We start from the raw sequence: 27,757 nt of genomic DNA, 5'->3' as shown, positions 1-27,757 counted from the left end.
CTTTAAATTCACTATAGGGGACCGGGAGAGAAAGATGCAAGTGTTGTACAGTTTGACAGGGCTAGTGCACAGACTTCCCTGCTAATCAGGAAAGCAAACTCCAGCCAGGCTGAAAGCATCCCCCACTAGTTACAGAAAGATACTGAAGGATTCTGAGGAAAAGAAAAAAAAAAAAGCCAAAAAAAAAAAAAAGCCTGGTTGGCTCCTCTTAAAAAAGTTACATATAGATAATTGGACATTCACAAATTTGCCCTAAGCTTGTAAAACACACTTGAGTAAGTCCATACAGTGATTATTGAGCAGCACAATGCCCAGCACCGCAAGGTTCAAGTCCTGCAGAGCTTGTGCCAGCAGCAGGGATTGCTCTGAGCCAGCATTAAAGCCAGGGCCAGGCTGAGCACGTGGAGGCTTAACAAGCTGTCATACACTGGTCATGTACTGGTAATCCACAGAAAGCTTTAAAAACGTCAACAAAGGAGCGATATGTCCAAACTGGGCTGAGACAACAATAGCTTATTGAGATGCCAAACTTTATTTACATTTGTCCTTGATTTATTAATTTTTTCAAGCTAATTGATCAGCGAGGTCTTTATTCCCCTGACAAAGCACAGTAATTTTTGGATGGGGCTTTTTCACTCCTGATTTTTTTTTCCTTTAAAATATTTTAAGGTTCTTTTGAATATTGGCTCCTGATGTGAAGATTTTTAGACAAACAAGTGCATCATTTAAAGCTTGTCCTGTTGTTCCTGGATTTGTGCAGTGGTAGCCCTCTTGCTGCAACTACATACCATGTCTCACACCATATGGAGGAAAATCCACTGCTTGGGTAACCAGGCACAAACCACTTAGGATTCCTCCCAAGGATAAGTCTAAAGAATGAGGCAACCTGAACTATCACCTTACTTGCCTCTAGTGTGTCCTCATGCAGCCATCAAGCTCCTTTTGCCACATGCAGCACATGTGCTCTGCGGGATGAAGGTCTTCGGAGGGTATCAGATGGCACTGCCTCCTCTGGCTTATGTTCTGTGTGAAAATGAGATTAAATTTAAAACAAGGACCATCATTATTGGCACTCAGAGACCCCAGTGCTAGAAACATAGAAAATAGAAGTAGGGGAAGCTGCACTAAAGGCACAGAGGCAGGATCAGATTTATGAGTCCCTTTTTGATCCAGATTTAAGTTATGGTGCCTGCATGAAGCAGCAAGATAGCACAGGAGATGGTGCCGCGGCAGAAGAGGTTTTAGGACAGAGCGGGAGCACCAGCATGGAATTGCAGTGTCTTGGAAATTGAGACTTTTGAGGTAGCTTTTGTGTGACAAGTATGTTAAATGGTCATACACCGTACGGCTACGAATCTGGAGGGGGAAACTGGGGGACTTCCTTTGATGCCAAGTATCCTAAAAGGGGTTTTGGAGAGATAAAGCGAGTTATCTTGTCTCCTTGCTGGTTTGGTCTTTGGCCTCTCTACTGAAGCTGCCAGCAGGGGTGTCAAAGATCTTCTGCTTTAAGTACCTGACTTGTTTCTAGGAATCTGATTAAAGTAGATCACCTCAGATAACAAGAGGAATTAATGCTGCAAATGCATAGGAGAGGATTTTCAAGCTCATGAGCTACATAGAGGTCAGTCTTTTTCAAGTCACGCAGCCTCTGAGATCTTTGATTTTCGCAGAACTGATGATCTTTACTTGTCCTTTTCCTCTGTCCTATTAGCCTTTACACTTAAACACTTTATTAATTCAGTTCTGGTTGTAATCTGTTCAGTTGCTCTGTCTGCTATGTGGCACGTACTGGACAGAGGGAAGCCTGGGAGAGAGAAAACCAAACCAGAACAGGGAAGAGTTTTGGGGGGCTTTGCAATAGACATGGCACATTCTTCTCAGTAACTACGTGGTTTTAGATTCTACATCCTCTGAGTTCTTACAATGTTTTGTAAAATGTATATTCTCATCTTAGATGGCCCCCTGAAGTCTGACATTTCTAGATCCTCTCAAGTCAGCCAAAGAGAGGTAGTCTCCTAGATCCTAGGTCTCCAATTTTTTTTTTAATTCTCTAGCACATAACCATGTTATATATTCAGGCTCAATATCTCAGCTGTAAGTGACTGTCTGCCTATGTCTGCACACATGGCAGGTTTTTTACCAATGCCCTGTTTGCTGTGCACAGGCAAATGTCTCCAGTGAGGGACAGGCTTAGACTCAGCACCCATCAGCTGACCCTGTGCTGCCTTTGTTCAGTGGGTTGACATTTTCAGCTTGACTCTCTTGGGCAGGTCTCCGAACTGCAGTTTACCATTGGTAACATCATAATTTCTGACACGGGAAGTCACTAGAGGTTACTGTGCTATCAAAATCTACCCTCTAGCTCTGTGCTCAGTTTTACCGACTGAGTAGTCCTAACTTTAGGACCTTCATTTAAAACACGAATACGGTCGATATGAAGCACTTCAGCTTGACGGCACCAGGAACTAAGCTTGGGAGACAGCTACGTGAAGGCTGTGGGACATGCTGTGTATGTCCCCACTGCCAGAAATGTGCATGGCACCGCTGTGAGTATGTCTGAACGAGACCTGCCTGTTCCAGAAGCAGGAGCAGAGGCTGCATCCCTCCAGGAGGGAGCATCAAAGTGTCGCCACTCATAGCACACTACTGACATGGCTTCAAACCTTCCTGGCTTGGAAAGATGACTGGAGAAGGATCGATCCACTGAAACAAGTGTTACAGAGGCTCAGAGAAGCATGTAGTGACAGCTTTCAGGAGGCAGGGACCTGTCCATTGGAAAATGCATTATGACCACCAAGTCTCCCACATAAACTACTGAGCAACCATCTAATGGTCACTAGAGAGGCAGCACAGGTCTGTGCTGGTGACCTAGAGGCAAAAATACTTTCTTTGTCCATCTGAATCCCCGAAGCTTTCAGACCCCTGATCAGGAGGAAGTTCTGATCTAAACGACCATTAATCTTCCTGAAGGTGAAAAGGTCAGAAGAGCACGTTATTCAGTGTTAACTGGTTTTTATGCCAGCAAAAATAGCATCTTTATTTCCAACGCTGTCTTGAAACAGGCGGCAACACTTAAACATCCAAACTTTCACAGCGATTTTTCGACAGTGATGTCAGCTTTTAGATAGATTACAAAGTCCACACACAGTGTCAGCCCCCCACAGCTGTGTCCATAGCCACACCAACAATGCCACACAATGGCGTCCTTAAGTCCCATAAAGGCAAGTAACAATACCACAGAAGGAAGCGGTAACGTATTGGAGCTGCTGACAATCAGTCCTTAACATGTGTTATCCCTTTGACTGCAGGTGTAAATCAGCATTTCAATGTCAAGTCGCTAATTTAAGGCTGTATGGTCAAACATCCAAACTGCATACCGCGGGAAAAGCACAAGCGCAGTGTTAAAAGTCAGGCAAAGTCACTGCAAGTCAGGGAACGCAGAGGAAAAGTTCCACATCAATAAATCAGTGCTTGCGCTACGATATATATATTTCATGATACAGTAATATTAGATTAAATTAAACATTTACTGGAGCTCAGATGACAGCGTGGGCACAGCCATCATGCTGTTGCCTCTCGGTTGACTTCGGCGGTGTACGTGCTGTCAGCGTACATGGCCGCGGAACCAAGCTCTGCGGCTCTACAGCGTGATGTGAATTAACACGGCTCTCCAAAGGACACGGGCCACATTTCCTCTGCTTTCACTTTAACTGTGCCACCTCATGGATGCGCATTAACTTGTCACCCTTTAATTCCCATGTTCAGAGAAATAAGGAAAATATCTGCTGCCAGTTGTTGTATTTAAAGTTCTCTGAAAACCAAGTACATGTAATTTCTCAAAAGAAACCAGAGACTGAAAGTATTTTTTTCATCCCCTCTCCTATTACTAGGAAAGTATTTAACTTAAAACCCTGATTAACATTCCATTGAGCTGTGTCAAATGGTTCTTCCTTTTACTGTTACTATTTGGCTGTACAATATTTTCTACCAAGTCACTTGTGGCAGCTGTTTCAGTACAATGGGGAAAAAAAAGAAAATGAATGGCATTTTACTGGGTTATTTGATGGGAGCCTAGAACTGGTAAAATATAAAGGTGTATTCAGAAATGTTGCATCTAAGGGAACTGCACCCTTCCTAATGATAGCCCAGGTTTTGGGTTTTTTAATCTCAGTTTCACTGAGAAATTCAGAGCACCAGTAGAAGCTTCTACTTATTCTCATGGACAAATACACACTAAAAATACGCACTAAACGTTTTGTAACAAACAGCCTGCATGGTTTCTCATACGCACAGCCCAGGTAAGTACAAAGGTAACCGCCTGCGGGAAAAAAACCACATGTGCAGAGACAGCTGAGACCTCTGCAAGGCTTTTGACACTATGCAAGGCTTATGACACTGTCCCACACGACATCCTTCTCTCTAAACTAGACATGGGTTTGATGGATGGACCATTCGGTGGATAAGGAGTTGGCTGGATGGCCGCACTCAGAGAGTGGTGGTCAACGGCTCAATGTCCATGTGGAAATCAGTGACACGTGGCGTCCCTCAGGGGTCCGTGTTGGGCTGGCCCTGTTCAACGTCTTTTTTGGTGACCTGGACAGTGGGATAGGGTGCACCCTCAGCAGGTTCGCTGATGACACCAAGCTGTGTGGTGCCGTCAACACGCTGGAAGGGAGGGATGCCATCCAGAGGGACCTTGACAGGCTGGAGAGGTGGGCCCGTGCCAACCTCATGACGTTCAACCAGGCCAAGTGCAAGGTCCTGCACCTGAGCCATGGCAATCCCAGGCACAAATACAGGCTGGGCGGGGAATGGATTGAGAGCAGCCCTGAGGAGAACGACTTGGGAGTGCTGGTGGACGAGAAGCTCAACATGAGCAGGCAATGTGTCCTTGTCGCCCAGAAGGCCAACCGCATCCTGGGCTGCATCAAGAGGAGCGTGGCCAGCAGGTCGAGGGAGGTGATTCTCCCCCTCTACTCTGCCCTGGTGAGACCCCACCTGGAGTACTGTGTCCAGTTCCGGAGCCCCCAGCATAAGAAGGACATGCACGAGTTGGAGAGGGTCCAGAGGAGGGCCACAGAGATGATAAAAGGGCTGGAGCACCTCTCTTATGAGGACAGGCTGAGAGAGTTGGGCTATTCAGCCTGGAGAAGAGTAGGCTCTGGGGAGACCTTATAATGGTCTTCCAGTACCTCAAGGGGCCTACAAGAAAGACGGGGAGAGACTGTTCAGTAGGGCCTGTTGTGATAGGACGAGGGGTAATGGTTTTAAAATAGAGGGAGGTAGATTTAGATTAGATATTAGGAAAAAATGTTTTACACTGAGGGTTGTAGAACACTGGAACAGGTTGCCCAGAGAGGTGGTGGAAGCCCCATCCCTGGAAACGTTCAAGGCCAGGCTGGATGAGGCTCTGAGCAACCTGATCTGGTTGGGGATGTCCCTGCTTCTTGCAGGGGAGTTGGACTAGATGATCTTTGAAGGTCCCTTCCAACCCTAACCATTCCATGATTCTATGAAATTCAGTCACTGAGAGTCCTGTCACACCATTGCTCAAAGAGAAACCTCTTCTTCAGCAGGTGGCCTGGTGACGAGTCAAAGATGGAGGAAAAATGGAGATTGTGCCTTTAGGCCTCCTGCTGCATTGCATGAGGTTGCCCTTGTCCCTTCTCCACAGACACGCTCAATGCAGTGCTGGATTTATTAGGTTGGAGCTATTGAGCCCAACGCATACTGCACACACCCTGCAGCACTGTGATGCTTAAGCACATTTACTGGGAGTTATGGGAAATGCCTAGACATAGCTTTGCTGTGTGTCTCTTAACCATCACTCTTTCTCATCCATTTTTCAGGTCTCAGGGGCATGGAAAGCAAACCACAAGCCAGAACATGACAGCCTTGGCACACTGCCTTAAAGTGAAGATGGTGCAACAAGGAATGAGCATGCACATTAACCTACCTGTGATTTCTTCCAAGTTTATTCACACAGGATGATGGTGAGAGTTTTTGCAGATTTGGGCACATTGGCACACTCTTTTTGCTTTAGCTGCTGGGAAAATCAGCAGTGGAATGGCAAGAGGCAACAGAAAAGAGGGGCTGGAAAAACTATTGTACCAGCTGTCCCCACTTCTACTGATGCCATGCAGCAACCCTGTGAGCTCTGAGTACCTTGAAAAGGGAGTGGGCTTTCCGTTTTGTAGTCCAGGTAAAACTATACCTGCTGTTAAATAACTTTCACCAGCACTAGGCGTGCACTTGTTCGTATTTGCTCCCTGAAGCTAACCTTGTCACTGTAGGTGGACGGAGTGAGTCACCAGACGGGCCAGGGTTCGGTCTGCATTTGCCTGTGGAGAAGAATACAGGACTAGGGGCGAGGAGTAGCAGCTCAACCTCCACAGCAAGAGTCATGAACGTGGTAACTCCTACTCTAACAGGAGTCCCTAGAGCCTCTGAAACCATTCTGTCACGACCGAATAGCTGCCGTTTATGCTTCCTTAAAACGTACGCAAAAACCATGGTCCAGATAAACTAGGTATTTGTTCCCTATGTATAGACTGACAAATCCTTTCACATAGTTATAGCTGTTTAAGGCAGAAAATAAGTCTCTGACTCCACAAGGAAGAGGAGAGACTCAATCAAGCCCTACTGCTAACAAGTATGACATACAGGGATTGACAGTGTTGTCACGAAATACATAATAATACTTACAACTATGTACTCATTATGCAGAATAAGGCATGCAGAAACTTTCTTAAATGTTCACAGAAATACTGTGCAGTAGTTCAGACGCTTTTGTTTCTGGAACACCTCTAACATTGTTGTCAGTTGTCACGCACGATACAATGGTTTTGTCTGCACAACACCAAGCTCACCAGGCAAACGACGTTGCAGGAGGAACCATTATGCTCTGTGAAGCTACTGAAAGCCTACCATCTCTGAATGGCTTTGGTTCATAGTTCCTTTATAGGATTGAAGTTAACATGCCAGAGTTAAACAGTGCTCTCAAACACTTTCAGACAAGCTTGTGTTTATAGCAAGTACAATATGATTTGTTATTTGCATTTCAGTATCATCTAAAGGCAATAACAGATCCACCAGTGAGGGCTTGAATAACAGAGCAGTGACAGGAGCCACAAGAACGAGCTGCCCAGACTTCACACGCATGCCCAACCATTGCCACGCACTCACAACAACAGTGTCACCCCAGCTCCCCGTAAAAGTGCCAGGCTCATGTGCACAAAATAGGCACATTCAAAGACACAGATATATTTGACCAACTAGGTTCTCTCAGTACAGCGTAATTTAGTATGATAATAGATTAAAAACCACAGAAACTCTTCAGTTGTGAATAAAACTACCACTGCCCAGGAGGCAGGGCCTGACTCCCTGTCACACCATCACTATTTGAAAGACAATATTGTAGGGCAGCTTTAGCTCCCTCGATTTTTCCTCAGAAAATTTCCACTAGTGACTAATAATTGGTGGTGGGAGAACACTTGTGTAGCTGATGTCTGTGAGTGAGATTTCACTACCAGTTTAAGCAGTTGAAAACCCTGATGATGCCAAAGGGGTGCGGGAAACAGAAATGGCCCTTCTTACAGCACCATCTGCTTATGTGGGTTAGGTGTTATATCAAACCCTTGGTCTCATCTATAAAAAATGAAGAAAACCTACTATATTAGAGGGGGTGTGAGGCTTGATTTAAAAATTAGCAAGAGCTCTGGGCTATCTGGTATAGGAAGTTATGCATGACATCCTGCCAGTTACAAATGCAGCCTGCTAATAACAGGCATACTGGCATAAACAGCAAATAAAAAGTGTGTTGGAAGGACATACCCTACATTCCTAACTAGCTCATCACAGTGTTCCGCTGCAGTGATGAAACCATGTGATGTTCAGTTCCCCAGAAGGTATATTCTCCTCAAATACAGCATGGCTGCCATGAGTTAGGCTCCTAGAAAAACGATTCTCTCTTCAGGAGTCTGTACTGCTCCCACAGCCTGGAGGAAGATGGGAGTGAAAGGATTAAACAGGCTAAAAGATCATATACAAAAGGGTTTGACAAAAAGGATTTTTTTTCAAACATGGCAGCTTTGCACAGTACACTGAAGTGAATCTCTCACCCCTTGCTATTACAACTTCAGCCTTTGTCACAGAGGCTCTGGTGGGCAATTTCAGCAGAGGACAAGATTCAAAAGGACATGGAAATCAAATGTGTCTCCCAGCACAGGCTGAGGCACACTGGCAGCACAGTCCCGACAGCCACTAAACCCGTTCTGTGGTTAAAGAGAAAATCTCCAGACTTCAACCAGTATCCATCCACCTGATTTAACCGAGCATTAAAACAGATCCAGTGTCAATATCCAGTACACATCTGTCCTCAGATGCTAGGACAGCACTACCTTTATCAGATGAACAGAAGAACGCAAAAGTGTAAGTACAGAGCCTTTTACTTCGACAGGGCGACTGAAAAGTGCTCCCTCCCCACCAGAAAGACATAAGCACACCAAAGGTTACGGGGTTCTTCTCACGTTGGTCTGGTGCAAGAAAAAGTAGCTGCATGAATCAGTCGTTGAAAGGGTCCAACATGAAGCAGAATCTGATTTAAATGACCTGTACACAAGACCATGTGCACTTTTTAAAAAAAGAAAAATAGTATTAAAATTATAGTTTCATTTCTCCCTTTCCCACTTCCCTTTCTCAGTTGACAGTCAACCAGCTGGTGAACTGCTCTGAATGTGCACACCCATTCCCATGTCTAACCAGCACTCCCAGCGGGGCATTGTGCAGCCATATGCTACACCACCACTTTTCAATATTGAACCACAGCACACTGCCACTTCCTCAAGCTGGTGGCTGCGCTCTGAGTGACAGCACCTGCAGGAGCTCAGCAGAAGCAATTGCCTCATAGAGAAGCAAGATACAGTTGATAGCTTCTTTCCACAGAACGCAGCCGGAAAAGGGAGCTCTTGCCTCCACAGAGACAAAATGACCATGATGGATTGATGCCTTCCTGTTACGTGGTTCCTGTTGAGTGTGTGACCATGCTTTACTCTGTTTTCGCTCCTCCTATGAACGCTTGATATAGATCTTAAAAGGAGAAAGAAATATCTGACAATACATGCCAAAATTTTAACCCAAAGCAAACTTTCAGGAAGCCTTTTGCAAATGTGTATGAAGTGTGTAGGTTTTTTCTTAATCAAATAACAAAAAGTACCTCAGTGCAATAGAATTCTTAGCAAAGCCAGGCGGTAAAAAGATGATAAAGTGGCACAGAATAGAGCAAGCTGACATTTTCTGCAAGGTAACTCCCCTTCCCTATTTAAAAATGCCCCCAATTACTTCTCAAATAGCATGACTTTTTAAAACAAAATCACAGACAATTTTAATAAAAAATTATTAAATTTTGTAAATTTTACAATTTGTAAAATGTTTTAGAATATCCCTTTTCCCCTTATCCCTTTGACCACCCCTAAAGCACAAGAAAGCCTTCAGTTCAGTGAGAAGTCTGCTCCAACTTTTATGCAAGTTAATACCACTGACTACTGAGCAAGGGAAAAAAAAAACCTCAGTCAAGCCTTCAATTCAGAGCACTCTTTCATTAAAGATTAATTACTTGACCTTTTGGCAGTGTACAATGGAACAGAAGTCAAAGACAGACAAGTTCTTCCATTCTCTAAACAAATTCAGCCCCATATCTCTAAGAAATTACCTTTGTGTTAGAATAGGGCACACTTTTTGGAACAACATGTTTAAGCTAATAAAGCTTCATGGAAGCCTCAAAGAGGGCAGATAAGTCTTCTTCTGTTTGAGGACGCGGTGATAGTTTAGTCACTCTCTCCTGCAAGATTAAAGAAAAACTGGATTACAGAAGGTTGCCAATAAAATTAATCAAACAGTAGCTGAACTATGTGCCTTTGTATTAATGTCCTTCACAGAGAACAACAAGGTTTTGCAAATAAGTAATAAAGTAATTAAGGCTGAAGCATCATCAACTGTACAGTACTTTCAAGAATATATTAGTTTAAATTGCCTGCAATTAAATACACAGAAGCAAGACTGAAACGCAGTTCAGTTGCAAAGTGCAGTACTTCAAACGTGGGTCCTGTCAGTCACAGACGTCAGTATGCTAGTGGGTAGTATCCTGGGATTGCAGTCCATTTTAAAATTAATTTGCCAGCTTTGGAACTAGGAGGTCAATTTTTAGAGACCAAAATTTTCAGAATACAACATCTCTCAAAGCCCAGGACCTGCCATAGATGGGGAGAGTCAACAGTACTTGCAACTCAGACTCCAAAAAGAGAGACACAGCAAGGGATGATAGTGAAACTGCTTACTACATAGCCTGACACGGTGGAATCAAAATACAAAGTTGTTGCTGGTCTTCATTTGGATGGTAATTCAACAGAATTTTCAGGTGCCGAAGTCACACTGACCGAAATGAAACGCAGGTACATGCTTCACTGCTCTGCTTGACAAAATAACCACCAAGGCAGGGATGGCAATTCAGAAAAGCCCAGCGCTACTGAGCGTGAGGAGCTGCACTAGTGTAGGTATTCAGCTACTGCAGAAACACTCAGCTGAAAGGGCCTAACAGTAACATACTTGTACTGGTTATGATCAGTACTTTTATGCTTTCAATAATCAATGATTTTAACATTTACTTAAAGACTGGGGAGAGTTACAAACACCTGCAAAGACAGAGGCCAGGAATGCATTATCTTCAGATGAACAAGGTGTATTTTGGCAAGATGGAGCTCCTTCTGCTACAACCTGTTTCAACATCTCCCTCAAGGAAGAGGCCACGTCAGTAAAAGCTCTGACTTTTTTTTTCCCCACCTTTTTCACATGTGAGACAGTGGATGTCATTTGCTAGGGGCCTTGACTCACGCACCAAGCAGGGTGCTGGGGAGGGGGCTCCTCCAGCCCCCTGCCTCAGGGGGAAGGCTCAGTTCAGACGCCCTCCCGAGCAGAGCACACACCGTCGCCGCAGTGCAATGATGCAGCACAATGCTGCAGCCACTCCGCTTCCCTCTCAACCCACGGGGCTGCGATTTGTGGGCAGGCTGGATGTGGTTACACAGCAAGAGAGGCCACCACACTGTGAACTTAACGCATGAGGTATTGGTCTAGCATGGTGAGGAAGTCAGCTGTGAGATATTCACAGTTCACAATCATGATCAGTGCGGTTAGCACGGCTTGTGATGAGTCTGAAGAGTGCAGCTTTGTGTGCACAGCTTCACCTACACGAGAAGCTTTGCTGGTGCAGCAGTTGCAATCAAATGATACCTCTTTTCCCAGCCCTGACCAGTGCTGCTCGTCAAAGAAAAGGATAACATTCTTCTATGCAGTTTTGAAACCAAATGGAAAATTCAAACAGCACTAGGGCAAAAGTATGCTGTTTTTTTCAGACTCACAATATGCAAAATATAACAACTCAGTGCTCAATTACTCAGTAAATTCATCAGGCTCATATCAGGATACTCTGGGCCAAATTACAGTTTTGCAGCCCTGTGCACCAAAATGGACAGAGTTATCTGTAAAATCACATGGAGTGGCAGGAGATGACCACCCTCATGGACTGCAGCATTTCCCAGCTATATCGACAGAAGGCTGCAAATGGATGCTTCTCCTCTGTGCCTTGACACAGAGGCACCAACACTCCCTCTGCACAAGCCTGCTGATATTTGCTGATGCCCAGACTGCAAGGCCCCAGCTCACCCAGTCTGACTCAGTGCATTCTGGTATAGTGCCAAAAATGAGCAACTCCTGGCTCATGAGTGGTTCAGCCCCACTGTAGCTGCCTCTGGGATGTCTGCAGGGGGTGGGTGGGCTAGACATGAGCCCTGCCACGGTCTCTCATTTTCAGTTGCTTCCCATCTCCCCTCAAACATCATTGCAGGGCCTGCTACCTTAGACCTTGGGACCACATTTTCTTTGCTAGACTCACTGCTGCCTGTAAATAGGATCAATTTCAACAGAGTCACTTAAAAAGGAAAATAAAATTCTGTTTTAACTTCAAGTGTAAATGTTCATCCCAGTAGAGTTCCCACCCCAAATCCCAGCAATTAGAGAGGATTAATTTTGCTTTCCTGCAGCCTGCACTTCACATTGTAAAATACATCCTGCACACTTATTAGTGCTATCACCACGGCACCGCACTGCCTTGCCGACGTGAATGAGTCAGCACTGTATTCCAAAGCAAACCTACTGCAAGATGAAAAGAAAAAAATAATAAATCGAAGTTTAAACTGTATGGACTACCTCTGTGGGTAATAATGGACTATTAAGGAACACTAATATATTTTCATCATGCTACATCTCATCTACAAAAATGAGTTTGGAGAAACTATTAGGTCATCTCATTTTACATAATACAATTAATCATTAGTGCCGTGAGACAACAGTAAATGAATTAAAAGTCAATTTGAGCTAAGCTAACAAACAAACAGAAAAACCCTTCAGCATCTTTTGGTGAAGAACCTTCCCCCTCCCCCAGCTATGCAAAACACGCCTTCAATGAGATGTCGTGCTTGTGATGAGTCAAGCCCAATTGTTTTAAAGGAGCATATTTATCAAACCAAACCTCCAAAATGCCCCATAACATTTTACATGCATAAGCTGTTTGATGGGGGCTCAGAGACCTTAGTTTTCTTCCTGGCTTTGCCACTGCTTTGTTGTGTGTGATCCTAAAGAGTTACACCTTTGTGTCATTTTCTCAGGTATAAAACAGGAATATTAGTATTTATCCTCTGTTATAAGTTGCTCTGAGACTTATAAATGAGAAGAACTAGACATGGTAAGAGGTACTGCTGTAAAAAGTGAATAACCTTTCAGACTTTCAGTAAATTCTCATTTTCTCTGTAGTGTTTATTTCCTTTGCTACTTGGTGGAAATAAATCCTGAGTAGACAGAACAGTTCATAGCATATGAATCAAACTGTCTTTTTAAAGGAAGATACTGGATTTTGCATTTGGAGTGCTGTGTTGCTTTTTGTGAGGACTGAAACAATAAAGGGTGTTACAAGTTTAATCTATATCATCTCAGGGGACCTTATTTCAAATTCTGATGGGGGTCAATGGAACAAAAAAGCCATCTGGGAAGAAAACTTCTCAATATGGAGAAGTTTAATGCAAAGTGAGCTTGATCATTCTTACCAGATAGTACTTGGTATTAAGGCTTTATCTATAACTCATCCTCCATACAAAATTAACAGAGATAGTTATGAAAAAGCAGTGTCTTCTACAAAGATGAAAGGCCTGTAAAAAAACACTCTCTTTTTAAAAAATGTGACATTTAAAAAAAAAAAAACCCAAACATCTAGCCATTCTTTCTGGATCCACGCGAAGAACAGACTGCAGCATGCACTTCTATCTCACTGAAAAGAAAAACCTAAACTGTGCAGAGAAACAAAGTACAGTTGGCTAGCGATAATTTTCTCAATTTTAATTGTTTTCATGTAGGACTAGAAATAACATTTGCTTGAAAAGAAACACTTCAATTTTTTCAAAAATATGTTATATTTTATTTGACAAGAAAAACTATTTTGCTTTCTGTCTTACCTGAGGCAGAGTGCCTTTGACTAATGCAGGGATGTCTGCTTTAGAATAACCAATTGCAGCTAAGCCATCATCAACATTCAGATCAAATAGGAATTTCCGGAGCGTGTCTGCCAAAATAAGCCCCGCATCTTTGATTCTGGCAGTGCGGATGTCAGCTCCTAAAATAAGACATAATGCCTTGACTGTAGGGTGGAGAGAGCGGAGGAAGCCTGTTCTGGACTTAATTTAATCATAATATCAGCTGAATACATATCCATACATAAAAGTCACTGCCCCAAAAGCAACATCAAGTAAAAAGAGGAATCAATCTTCATTTTACAGCGGGAACAGTTTGTAAAAGGTGAAATAAAACAAAATCAGGAGAAGCAGGTAATTGCTGCCAGAAAGACTAACTGCCGCATGAGGTTAACTTCCTTTCCCTCTGTGCTTACAGGGTGAAGCACTTTTCAGTCTGACTAACTGCTGGGAGGAAAGAACCTAATGCATGAACGTCAATGGTATTTATTTTTATGGACAATGTGCCAAACGCTAACTTTATTTTAAGGCCTTGACTTTGCTGACATCTAGAGGACATGGAAACCACTAACTGTTCTGTTCAATTACCCATTGAAAGAGGGGACACAAGCAGGTAGGCTAAGAAGGACAGGAGATGGTAGGGCAGTGTTCAAGGGGTTAATCCTAAACTTAGTGCTATTTGAATATAGCATAATGTAGAACTGAAGAGGAGGAACTGGTTATCTTTGAAACATCTACTGAACAGTAATGAAAGCATCAATATAAACCGAAAGATTACCAATATTTCTTACAGAATAGCTAGCTTGCCCTTCCTCAATGAATGGTCAAGACTTATTTAAAAGCAATAATAAAAACATGTCCAGACAGATGACACAGGTTCCTCCGTATGATTTATTTTCCAAATAAGCTGAGCTAAATTTGTTCTCCGTGTAACCTCAATGATGTTACACCAGAACTATGTTAGGTCCAAGTGCCATACTCAGAGATGAGTAAGAGCACAACACAGCGACAGAAAAAATATTTTCTGCGATCCTCACACAGTTCAGTGTAACATTCAAAGGGAGTTAAGTGAACAGAAGACCAACAAGCTCATTTGAAGAGCTCAGATACTTGGGTAGTAACACTGGCAGTACTGTAGTAGATAACATCTGGGAGAAATTGATAAATAAGGTATGACAGAGTCTCGTACGAAGTGTTATGCTCTTGGGATTACATCATGCAGTCTGAGTTTACTCCATGTTTTGCCACAGAGGAGTAACTGGGACATAAATCCAGTAAAGCAAGATAGTAAAGCAAAAGGGAAAGGGAAGAGGAGAAAAAAAAAGGACAGTAAATGTGAAGGGCAGTTTCAAAATATTGCTATAGTTCTAGTACTTTCTTTTTGCTCAACCTAAAGGATACATCAGTCTTTGACTGCACTTCGAAAATTTCTGGCCGCACGCACACCTATTTCAACTGTTTCAGAATCCACCCAGGGAGGTATTAAGCTTTTTCTGGCTGTACCCAAATTCACAGCTGTACATACACACAACCTAACTATTTAGTAATCTGCTTCATGTCAAAAAATACCTTCTTAGTCATTGCATTTGGCAACATGACAGATTTGAATCAGCTACTGTAGTCAGTTGAGCTCTGGACTGGAATCAGAAATAAACACCCCAGGAGGGAATTTACAAATTCCATTCCAGGTGACATGTTTTCAGCAGAGTCCCTTGACAATACGGCAGACAACAATGTAGTTTAAATTTCTATTGAGAAAATTAACAGAGCTCTTAGAGACAGAATTTATGGCCATAGTTCATACTACAAAATCTAAAGGAACTGCTTTTCAACCACTTGTTTTAAAATCAAGGAGCCAGAGTTCAAATTCTCTGATATGCTGTGCTGGCCAGTTATCCGGAAACATTTTCTTAGCCTACTTTGAGTTCTGTGTTATTGCTGCAGGAACACAGACATTTTGTAGCTTAGGATATGATTCCAACTAGGCTTATGTTCTGGTTTTCACCATAGGCAGGACTGCATACTTTGAAGGAAGGCTGAAAAAACCTCAGAGCCGATATTTATAAATAAATTGAATTTTCCCCCAATGTAGTTTTTCTGACCATGTTGTTTTACATCCTCTTTAAAATACTGTGATATTTTCATTGTCTACATAAAAGTCTCACTCTTTCTTGAGACCCACGATGCTTTCAAATTACTTATACAAGGAAGTCATACATGTGACTGGATTGCTGTGACTTGCATACAAAAGGCTAACCGTACAAGGGGCTGAATATACATTTTCCAAATACCAGGAGAGTTACCCTAACCACTTTCTCTCTACTCTCTACACAGCTGTGCATGTGACTGTGATTGCTCATTAGTGAGCATAGGTATTAGCAGCAGTTTAGCTACAACACAGAGTCCAGTGCAGACAAAAAACCTGACCTTAGATAGAAGTAAATGAGCCCACTGCAGAGCCACGCTGTCACAGCGAGACTGCTAACAGCTCCAAGATGACACACAGTCATGCTGGGGGTGCAATGAAGAGGTATCCTTTCTCTAGGACACCCTCCAGTAATGGGTTGCACAGATAACAAAGCACTGTATGAAAAGGTGACCTTTAAATGAGCTGTCAGCTTGCAGCATTTACTTTTATTCTGCTAAGAAGCAGAAAAGGCCACTTTGTTCATTGACCCTCTTCTCAGCCATCACAGATGTGTCCACAGGATAGCTACTCCATGCTTTCCCTTGACACTGGCCACTGAGAAATTCCAACACCTACAAACAAGCTTAGGCCTGCATTAGAAAACCGAAACCCACAGCTGTGTGCCACAGAAAAAGAGCAGAAGTGATTCAGAATATCATTCTGTCCTAATTCATTGCCACAGCAGGGAATTTGTTAGGCAAAATGCTTCCTTTTAGCTAATAGCTGGACCTGAGTACTGGTTCGTTTTACTTTATCTACTCTAAACTAACTACTTTCCATAAAGCAGCAAGATATATGTCAATCACAGCTACTCTCTCCTGATTCATAACAGATCTACAGTTAAATTTCAGCTGTCCAGTTTTCTAGACAAGAAGCACATTTCTCCAGCTTGTTTCTCTAATTACGCCATCCAATATAAAAAATTAGCATTATTCTACCTAAGTTTGCATTATGTGTAACTCAGTCAGACGCAAGAATATTGTTTTTTAAACTTAAAACCCTGCAAAAACCAAATACAATTGCTCACACACATTTCTTTTCCCTCCCAAAAAGACATTTTGGAAAGAATTCCATTTGTATGAGTAAGCTGTATCTGCAGAGATTCCTACCTAGTATCTCTGCAGCTTCCAAGTGCCGGTCAGGATGTATCTGTGCTGTGAAAGCAAACACTGCTGGGGATGTCAGCACCACAGAAAGGCCATGTGGCTGAGGGGAAAAAAAAAAAAAAGAATAATAAAATCACATCAACAGGACATGTACATTCAACTTCAATGTGCTTTACTGCTCATTAATGAGAGATAACAGAGAATTGAATTGTATAATATGAAAACAAAGATAAACCAAGTTTTACCACTAAAGAGTGATCCACATTATAATCCTTTGGTTTATAAGTTTTCACCAAACCAGAAATAGGGTAAGACATTCCATGGCTGGAACAGAGAGCAGAGAGAAAGTGGTTAGGGCAGCTCTCCCGGTATTTGGAAAATTTGTGTTCAGTTGTGTGGTCAGTCTTCTGTATGCCAGTCTCTTACGTACAGGTATTCAAGACATATTTAGGTACAGATATAGTATGGATATTGAGTACAGACAACCCTCATCCCTCTGCACCTTAGGGACATAGCTGTAAAAACCAGTACCTCCTTACTTTGCGAGTGTGAAATTATAATTACTCCAGTGACTGGACTGAAAGATGCTCAGGAACTAAAGTAATGCAGATATGCCAAAACTAGCGTAATCTGCATCCCTACCTTATCACACTGCCTGAGAAAAACAAACATTAATTTTAAAGTATAATTAAGGCATGGGTTTGCTCAAACAAAAGGAATGAAAGGAAGTTCTCTGAAGAGAATGACTGCTAATAACTTCTCCACACAATTCAGGCTTAGACTTTGCTTTTCTGAGATTTGCACCTATATGAAACTACACTGCCTTGCAATATTAATTACAGCTCATTTCAGCCCGGCGAATGCTTACCCCACAGAGAAACTTACAGACAATTGCATCAGCTCAGGAATGGCACAAGATTACCTCATTGCTGTCTCACTGCAGAACAGCTGTCACGAAATCCAACATTTTAAATGCCATTGATGTGGGTTTTTTTTTTTTTTTCTAACTATGACTTTACTTTCAAGGAAGGTAAAGAAGACGTTTTGTAATTTTCAGGATTGGATTTGCGTATCACAAGCCAGAACACACAATCCTCACACAGGGCCAAGAGCCCATAAATTTCTCACAACACACGGCTCCTCCTGCATCACAGGCCAGGCTACAATGTTTTATTACAAATTCAGCAAAAAGGCAGCAATATCTTTGACAATCTGAAACAAACACTAGCCAAAGGCTGACCTTGGATGGGGTTAATATTTTTCTGTACTCACCAGAGATGAACACCAGCATTGCCAAAGCCAATACCAGCAAAAGCACTTGCTAGGTGCATGTTGGCTCTTGCTTCACGGTCTTCAGGGTTTCTGATGGCTCTGTGCACGATGGAGACAATGGTACCAGTAAATTCACAAATGGACTGGTAATTCAGGATGGAGAAGGGACAGAGGGCTCCTTTACAGACAGATACACAAAAACCTCTAAGATAAGCTGAGATAAAAATGCTGGAAATAGTATCAATTCCCACTTCAGAGAACAATCCTGCCTCTGGATTGGTAAGTAGATGGTTCAGTGAAGGGCAAGTTTCCTCTCACTTTTCCAAAAACTAAGTAAATAGAGTGCATTTAGCCATCTTCACCTCAGTGCTGGTTTACACAATTCTACTTAGGAGTTTTGGCAATCCTATGTGTGGCTCCAAGACCACTCTAGCTTTCTCACTATCTCATTAGGCGGTGATCTGGACCCCACCAGGAAGAGGACATGGTTCCTTGCTTTCCTATGCATCAGACCATTTGTGTAGTTTGACAAAGTTGAAAAAGTCTGCTGAATACATTCCATAGGAACAAGAAACAACTACTTTGACTAGCTAGGTACTGTAAAAAGCCTTTTACAAAAAAACCCACATTGATCTTTAACAGAAGTGCATATGCTATTACAAAAGCTGTATACAGGCTAAAACTTCATTAGTAGAGATCAAAACCAACTCCCAGTTAACTCAAGACTTAATCTAAATGGAAGGTTTTTGAAGTATGAGCTAGTTTTCAGTAAAGGCATTCGTAAGTGCATGTGGTTACCTTCTTGATGGATACATAAATATCTTAATTTACGCTGACGGTCAGAGAAATGACACCAGCAGTATTTCATTCAGTTTGTTACATATTCCCCTTATACTGTCATAGAAAGGGGATTCTTGAAAAAAAAAAAAAAAGTGAATGCTGCTCCCATATTTCAAGCTGAGCAGCTTGAAATACCTTTAATTGAGGCCTTACAACACAGATTCACAGAGGCATTAAAAAGCTACCTCCTCAAGACAACCTAGTAACCCTAATTTAACTTTCAATTTTATTTCAATAACTTTTTGCTTTATTTAAGAGAAATCCATGGTAGAAAATGAACATTTAATGTAGTAGTTTGCCTTATTTTTGCCTAAAATTCAAGTTCTTCTAAGCGTCTCCTTTTGGGTACTGAAGGCTGAACATACCGCGAGGGGGCAGCTGTTAAATGTATTACCTTTTCAAATATTTAGCCACAATGCGCAGAGCATGAAGAGCCCAGACATCACTGATGGGGTTGCTGCCTTGGTAAGCTGGTCGGTTGATTGGATTTGAAGGGCAGGGACTGCGCATGTTGTAAGGCAGAGCAGTGTACGATTCTAGAGCATGGCTAAAAGAAAGATTAAAACCCGAATTATTTAAGTGGGAGAGCTCCATTTTACTGCCCTGCTGCCCTTCAATGCAGGTTCTTTTTATTTACTTTTGGTGTTTAACAGTTGCCAAAACCAGAAATACAATCTCATAGACAAGTGGAAGAATGCTGGGCAGGCACCTCCAGAGCGCTTTGCTCTTCAACAGACACACAGAAGGCAATCCAAACAGAGTCACAACGCATTAGCGCACACCGTGCTTAAAGTTAGCTTGGATGAACTGGCATCTTGGGGTGCAACGCTTTTCACCGAAAAGCACTGTGCATCTGCAATGGGTGCATTTCCTTTCTGTAGGACAGGAACCATAAGAGGCTTTAGCACTGGAAGCATTGTAAGCTACAAGTATTGACCTTTAAAAAATTAGGAGTATGATATTTAAGCTAAGTGTAACTGCCAACACTCTCATCTCCCAGATACTTGTGGATCTGACTACATAAAGAAGGGGCACTGCCTAAATTGCTACATTTAGATGTACAAAACTACAGACAAACCATTTTCATTTATGAACAAATGCCTCAATCCCATTACAGACATTGTAATTCATCAATCTTGAGAAACTACACAGTTTCATTATACATCTATTTCTTTAATACAGACAGCACCCGGAAGCAAAGTAAGCTCTGGCCCTCCAAATAGAAACTTCCATGCATTTTGTACAGTTAAAAGCTATAGGTTTAAGAGGAAGAAAATTTTGTGCCAAGTGAAAAAGCACATTATGAGAGAGGTTCTGAAAATGGTCATAAATGGGCTAAGACCTGCCAGCATCCCAGAAGCCTTCAGAAATTTTTGTTGACACATTGTGGCTTTTATTAGAAAATCCTTGTTCTCTTTTCCCTGCCATGTCTGTGAGACAGGCTAAATGCTGTCACAATTGCGATTAATCATCTACATGATCTCTTAGATAGGGACACCTGGACTCTCCTCCCTGACAACAACGATCCTGGAAGCAAACAGTTTTTCCAGTGCACTGCAAAAACATTAAAATTTCTGCAAATGAGTGATTTGTTTCCATACGTTCTGAGGGAGGAAGTGAAATTAAGTAAGAGGAAAGGATAATGGAGACCACCTTAACAAGAACAGGAAAAGGAGAAAGAAGATAATCCTTTTCCGCTCCTAAAATGTATTTTTTCTACAACCATAGTAAAAATACAAAATTGTAATGAATTCAAGTAGCAACCTACATAGAAAACTCACCAAAGCACATCAAAGCCACTGTTGGCCATGATTCGCTCAGGCATAGACAGTGTGTGCAAAGGATCAATGATGCCTAATGTTGGCTTAATGGCTCTTGAAGCAATACCTGCAGTATGTGAGGAAAATGAGTTAAAGACTTTTTGCAACAAAACAGGACAAGACAAGCTTAAGGTTCAAAACATAACAATAATGAGGGGAAGTGATTTGAAACTATGAAGATAAAAGCAAAGAGAGAGAAGGAAGAGTAAGACTTGTCCATGGATCTAAGTCTTACAGATGATGAAGTCCCTGTAATAGAGTTACATGATTTGAGACTGTGGCCTGAAGTGAATTATACCAGACAATGTTCTCTCTCTGTCTGTAACCCTCCCTGAGCAGCCTATACTTTCAAAATGTCTGTGCTGAATGGCATCTGCAACATTATTCTTAGATTTGTATCTTCTGTGAACAATCAGAGGGCAAGACTGGTTTGTGTCTACAACCAAACTGTTGCTAATTGCTGTCTTCAGCATCTGTAATAACCATGCCTTCGGATTTTGGTTGAGGGGGCACAGGTATAGCTTTGAGAGTGAAAGACGTACAGACACACACAGACTGACGGACTACATATAGACCAGAAAACTCTGAGTTATGGTCAGAGCTCCTTAGTGCACCCATTTTGGTCCCAAGTACTGTAGACTGTGTGGCATATAAAATCCAGAGACCTGGAATTAAAACCTCAAAACAGCTATGAAGCTCAAGATGACATTTTAGCCTTAATCTTTATTTGCCAGGGATGAAAAGACCAAAGGAAGACAGTGCCCCTCACTTGCACAGCATCTCAGGCCTGAGGTTTCAAAAGCCAGGAAAAGGAACATTTGGTTGCAATTACACAACAAAGAAACAGAAGTCTTAAGAGCAGAAAAAAAAATATGGAGGAAATAAGGAACAGCTGGTTGACCCTAAATGTAAGTAGAAATTTCCTTTGCAATTAACATTTTCTGTCATTTAAGAACTTGAAAGACTTCAGTTTCCTATTTTGCCTTCAAACTATAATCCACTGTATTTCATAGGTATTTCATTATGTTAATATGCTATAAATTTAATGCACGGAGGAAAGCTTTAAGCTCTTCAAATTTGCCTGTGGCAGTTGAATCAAACAAAATGACACCTGAAATGACATGCAGTATCCATTTCTTTCAAGGCAGGGAAATAATGAAGACATTGGAAAAGCAATTGTCTTGAAGAGTAGACAAAAAAAAAAAAAAATCTCACCGGTTTTTACTTTCAGTTCTTTGAAGTCAAAAATGGCAACACCAGTGGTTTCACTTCCAGTTCCAGCTGTCGTAGGAACTTACAAGGAAGAATGGGGATAACAATGAATAATAAGTAATAGATAATATTGCAAAATAAATAAATAAAACCACAATAGTAACACCACCAAAAATAAAGGATCCAGGAAATCTCAGAGGTATTCCTGACGCGAAGCCAACAGGTCAAAGAGAAACTGCCACTTTGATCTCTTTTCTCAGTAAAAGGAGTTAAACTCAACTAAACAAGACAAACTAATGACAAAAACTGTGATTTTACTTCCACTGACGCAAACAGCAAAATTGCTGCTGAATACAACTAGAGGAGAAGTAAGCCCAAAGGAAGCTGACACAGTCATGGTAATCTCATTTCAGTTGAAATATCATACAGAGTGTAGAATGATTCCCCTTCTCCTAGCCCTCACTCTCCACACACCCTCTCCTTCCTTACCGGCAATAAGTGGCTTGAGGGGCACAGTGACAGGCATCCCTTTCCCAATAGGAGCATTGACAAAATCCAAGAAGTCTGACGTGGGGCTGTTCGCATACAAGTTGGCAGCTTTACAGGTGTCTATGACAGACCCACCTCCAACAGCAACATAGGCATCAAACTCTCCCTTTTTAGCAAATTTAACGGCATCCAGGAAACTTGGAAAACAAGAAAAGCTTTCCAGTTAGTCAGGAGAAAAACAGCACATAGAGAAACTAACTATTAAGACCAGCGTACAAGTCCTAAGGAGGTGTTTAAACAGCTGTATGGCATGCTGTAAGAGCCTAGGCACTACTTTAGGGAGCTCGCTGTCAGAAGCAGTACCTTTGGTCTGTTGGTTCCACCCGGACGTTATCATACATCTGAAAGTTTATACCATGTTTTGCCAAGGAATTCAATACTGCATTTACAGGAGGGAGTTGGGAGAGGTTTTTATCTGTCATCAAACAAACTCTTCTAGCACCAAAATTCTGCAGGTCCTACAATAACAATGAAATTGAAAACCAAACAACCAGTATAACATCATACACTGAACTATTTAAATACTAATCCAAATCAACTGAACCATTTGATAACAATAAAAAACCCAACCTAAAAATAATTGGTTCTTGTAAAATTTCTAAAACAGTATCAACTAAAGAAAAATAGGATTAACCACACACATATATGATGCAGAAAACAGCATGAAGTATAAAGCTGCCAAACTTACATAGCTGAAGTCTTATGATGCAAGAAAGCTAATGATAAAGATGTTGAACAAGTGTAAACCACATGGAAACACTTAAGAGTATGGTAAAATGTAAAATATTTTTTTCAAAATATTTTTTTTCCTACACAATTCCTGTGATATAAAAAGTCTTTTCCACAGGTTAGGTCTCCCACAACTGCCTACCAAAGCACAGCATTAAAATATTGAAAATGTAATACTGAATATTAATTTATTGATGAAAAATCAAAATAAGGTGTCAAAAAGAAGAAAAATAATGCTACATCCTAATCTTTGCTAAATTAATTGCCACAATAGCTACACAATACATGCAATTATAAATAATCCTAATGCTATTTAAAGACAAAAGTTGTCTAATTTAATGTACTATCTGACTATTAATTTACTTCAAAAATTTACAAATAAAAAAGAGAACTGTTAATGCCATAAATGCCAAGAGGAGAGGAAAACTGATAAACAAAAAAACCCAATGATAAAGGCAAACTGGAACAATATACTCAGGTGAACCACCTCACACTGCTGAAACAAAAATTCTACACTTTCACAATGCAAACTCAGAGCTGAACGAATATCCACCTCATCTAATGGAAAATCTCTGATTCATTTTAATGAACACCAGAAGAGATGAAAGTGATCTTGAGAAAATTCTTGTGAGTCACCAGGATTCAAAACTTTTTAAATTAAATTCCCTGTCAGAGAAAAATATTGTTGCACAATCCCGGCAAATCATCAACAATCTAATTATCCACCAAGCTGCATTTCATGCACTCACTTCTACCACAGCAACACTGATGTAACACGCTTCTGTTCTCTACCCAACAGTATTTTCTGACCTTTTTACACTGGTAGATATGACTACACGTACTGCAAAGCAATGGAGATTCAGACACACCATATATAAGCTTTCCCTTATAAAATGTATTGATAGCACCAGCAGCCCTTTAGGAAATAACTTTTCACCAGTGATGGACTTACTTACACTACGGGAGCTTACCATGCCAATCTCTTTAGTAACTCCTTCTCCATATCGGATGTTTGAAACTGCCATCTACAAAACAAAGTAACATTCTTTTTTCTGGAAAAAATGGAGAAATGATATCTAGTCCCAACCAGTCAAAGTGAAATATAAATATTAATGTAAATATTTTTAAAATGTAAATATTTGGAAGCATACAAAATACTACTTCTAAATCAAATATATTTTATTATTAAATCTACCTCAAATGCATAGTCTGTATTTCTCAGAGTAGGCTGATCGGGAACTGGAACAGAAAAAAAAAAACAACAGTAAAATTAGGGAACAAAAAGTGACTTCAATCTGTATCTCAGTACTACAGTTGATAGATTTATTTGCTTTTGAAATCACTAATACATTTGCACAGGTCATCTTGCCTTGTCTGGGTAACAGTTACCCATTTCATCTCTTGCTGTTTGTGAGATTAAATGATCCAAGTACTTAATTTGATCAATGTAATTCAGCAAAACAAATGTGGTTTTTTTTTTCTTCTTTCAAGAATTAATTATTTCCTATAAAAACAAAGTAAATTTGCATGAGAAATTTTTGCAGTCTGCAAAGATCGGAACAGCACATAATAAGTAGACCTGAATACTGAATATCTGCAGAGCATACAGGCTGCTACATACTAGGTTGAGAGGTGTTACAAATGTACAGGGGCTACATGATAACCTTCAGAACAGCTTTTAAGACAAATCCATGAGACTTCCTCCATATACACCCAGATAGAGTGTGTGAGAGTAATACTAACAGGTGTTTACACTTCTTTTTACTTCTGCGTAGTCCTGAACTTGCAGGTGAAACTGTATTGCTTGCTTGAAAATTAAGAAACTGCAGGCATTGCTAATAATAAACAAAGTTTTAATAAAAATCAGCACGTCACTTTCAACTTTATTCAGTAGAAGAGAGAAGTCGTATAAGGATAGTATTTCAGTCACATTCTCTCTCTGCCATGTCATTCTTGCGTGAATTACCACAAAACTCTCAATTTCTTACATATCCCAATTTTGCCACAAAGTGAAACAAACTGCATCAACTGAAACAGCCCATTCTTTTCCAAGAAAAGATCAGATGAGGCATTCTGCTCATCCTGTTGAAGTAATGCCTTCTGTCTGCTACGTTAATTGAAAATATGCGATTTGGATTCAGATCCAATAAGTGAAGCCATGATAATGAGTCTTAGAGACACTCTGGGGTGCACTGAAGCACTGACCCACAACAGCAACAGATAGATGTATTAAAATCCTTTATGCGCTCTCTATTCAAGCCCAAGCCAGCTGCTATCAGCTCTTTCATTGCCATCCCGTGCCAGGCTGTACATGTTTGACCTCTCCTGGAGTCTGCTGTACTCTCAGTCATTAATTTGACAGGCTAAGAACATGTCCAAGCCATTTACTCTCTTGCTTTCTGATAGCATAACACATGCCCTGCTGTTATATTTCTGAGCCAAACTTAACTTTCAGGAGGAATTTTACTGAGTTCAAAAATTGCACTATTTCCTCGAACACTGCCAAGAAACACAATGAACATTACTTTCTGTCACTGTTAAATCAATTCCCTCTATTCAGAGACTTACTGATCTGATACTGCTACATTATAGCCTCAATTGCTGCCTAAAACATACAGAGAGGGTTCTTAACTAAGACTTCTATTTAGCAAAGGCTTAGTTTGAATTGTCTGAGTAGGTCATCAAGTGGACAAGCAGAAGAATGCAATTATATTTCTCAGCTGCTCTATTGTCTTGCTTTATGATGGTCTTGGGCAAGACAAATATCCAAACACATATATAGCTTTTCCCTATGTAAAATGGTAATGCTTTAAAAAGTGTCTTCAGTAAAGCATGTGAAACCAAGCCACTCAGAATGACACACTGGTGAAATTATGTCCAAAAATACTAATTTTTAGAGAAAATATATCTATCATATCTTCCAGGTACCTTTAAAGTATTAAACATGGAACATGTGTGATGTATTAAGAGATTAAGAACATCTGGAGCCTGACCAGCACAAATAAGCCATTCCCATAGACTCTGTACAGTCAATACAAACAGAAATTCCTCCCAGGGTGACTTGGTCACTCGGCACAGCTCACCTGCTCTTACCCCACAACCCTGGCCTAGCTGAGCTGTGTCCTTGGAACAGACTGTGTAAAAAGCCTATGGAGATTAGGGGACAAACTTTCTAGCAGGGCCTTTAGCAACATGACAAGGGGTAATGGTTTTAAACTAAAAGAAGGTAGATCTAGACTAAAGAAGAAATTTTTTACAATGAGGGTGGTGGAACACTGGCACAGGTTGCCCAGAGAGGTGGTGGATGCCCCATCCCTGGAAACATTCAAGGCCAGGTTGGATTGGGCTCTGAGCAACCTGATCTGGTTGGAGATCTCCCTGCTCCTTGCAGGGCGGTTGGACTAGATGGCCTTTGAAGGTCCCTTCCAACCCAAACCATTCTATGATTCTATGACATTACACTCCCTGACCCAAAGCAGACCTTTGTGAATATCCCCTTTTTATTCATATTGCTTCTTGTTTATTTTCTAATGTAACAGATTAATATTTTTCTCCTTGAAAGCAGATCTAAAGTTGAGACGGCTCAGGTGATGACAGCAGGAGTTGCAGCCAGAGCAAATTTCTGATCAGCTTGCCTCATGGCCAGGGGCAGGACAGAACGCATTGTGGCTTATGTGGCAACAGCCAAATCTCTCCAACACAACCACTGTCATTGTACAATTGCAAAATAACAGACTGCTTACCTTACCCTCGAAGCTGTTCTCTTTCCTACCTGTCACCTGCACCCTCTGCTCAGGTTACACTGAGAGGTACACTGGGGATTAAAATAAGTTTACTCTTCTTTAACACGTACAGCTCTACAGGGCCATGGTCTCCTACAGAATTATTTTGGAGACACAAAGGAAGCCTTACCTTGGGAGTAAGTGTGGCTATGGCTCGGGCACCGACACCTAGTTAAAAGGTTAAAAAAAAAAAGGCACGGTTAAAAGAAAAAACTAAAGCAGAAAAACAAACCTGTCCCTGCCTAAAGGTCTCCTGTATGTGCCCGTACACTGCGCTCTACCCCGACGAGGCCTCCCGGGGGAGCCTGGGCCGGGAGGGGGCCTGGTCCGACCCCGGGGCCCAGGGCAGCGTGGTGGTGGTGGTGGGGTGGGGGGGGGGTGCGTCCCACCGGCGGGAGAACACGAGTGGGTCCCGGTAGCCGGTTGCCCGTGTGAGACGGGGGAGGGCCAGTGCTGGGGAGAGGGCACTAGGAGACCCCCGGGAGGGGGCAGCGGCCGCCCGTGCGTCCCCCTCTCCGCCCCGCTGCCGACAAAGGGAGGCAAACCAGCGGGGCCTGTGCGGGTGGGAGGCCGCCCGCCGCCCTCCCTTCGGCCGCCCCGCCCGCACTCACGCTGCCCGCTGCAGCTGCCGCAGGAGGCGGGCAGCCCGCTCCCGCCCGGCCGCCATCGCCGCCGCTCTGCGGGG

The 27,757-nt window shown here is 41.9% G+C and overlaps 1 protein-coding gene across 4 annotated transcripts; it reads right to left on the bottom strand.

The window, feature by feature from the left end:
* Positions 1-703: 703 nt before the first annotated feature.
* On the bottom strand, positions 704-27,757 carry ADHFE1 (alcohol dehydrogenase iron containing 1). 4 transcript variants are annotated; one of them, XM_086740895.1, is made up of 15 exons: positions 27,684-27,757; positions 27,203-27,240; positions 24,486-24,529; positions 24,262-24,315; positions 22,865-23,019; positions 22,502-22,698; positions 22,016-22,093; positions 20,762-20,867; positions 19,375-19,527; positions 18,141-18,239; positions 17,114-17,192; positions 16,872-16,968; positions 13,560-13,717; positions 9,710-9,838; positions 704-1,023 (listed from the first exon to the last, which is right to left on the bottom strand). In XM_086740895.1, the coding sequence occupies exons 1-14, from the start codon at positions 27,737-27,739 to the stop codon at positions 9,755-9,757; spliced, it is 1,398 nt and encodes a 465-aa protein (XP_086597021.1). In that variant the 5' UTR covers positions 27,740-27,757; the 3' UTR covers positions 704-1,023; positions 9,710-9,754. The 4 variants fall into 4 exon arrangements, with proteins under 4 accessions (XP_086597021.1, XP_086597022.1, XP_086597020.1 ...); XM_086740894.1 differs by lacking the exon at positions 704-1,023 and adding an exon at positions 8,430-9,087; XM_086740896.1 differs by lacking the exons at positions 704-1,023; positions 9,710-9,838 and adding an exon at positions 3,008-4,018.

Source organism: Chlamydotis macqueenii, chromosome 2 (genome assembly GCF_036417535.1).
Source record: "Chlamydotis macqueenii isolate bChlMac1 chromosome 2, bChlMac1.mat, whole genome shotgun sequence".
NCBI lineage: Eukaryota > Metazoa > Chordata > Aves > Otidiformes > Otididae > Chlamydotis > Chlamydotis macqueenii.
Note: the sequence above shows the minus strand (reverse complement) of the source record. Positions and strands in the feature narration are given on the sequence as shown.

Excerpts from the sequence above, each read along its gene's own strand:
- ADHFE1 (XM_086740896.1), bottom strand. The coding sequence starts at position 27,739 with ATGGCGGCCGGGCGGGAGCGGGCTGCCCGCCTCCTGCGGCAGCTGCAG. Across the intron at positions 27,241-27,683 it reads CGGCAGCTGCAGCGGGCAGC|GTGTCGGTGCCCGAGCCATA; the intron begins GTGAGTGCGGGC and ends CCTTTTAACTAG. Across the intron at positions 20,868-22,015 it reads AGAACTGAAAGTAAAAACCG|GTATTGCTTCAAGAGCCATT; the intron begins GTGAGATTTTTT and ends CACATACTGCAG.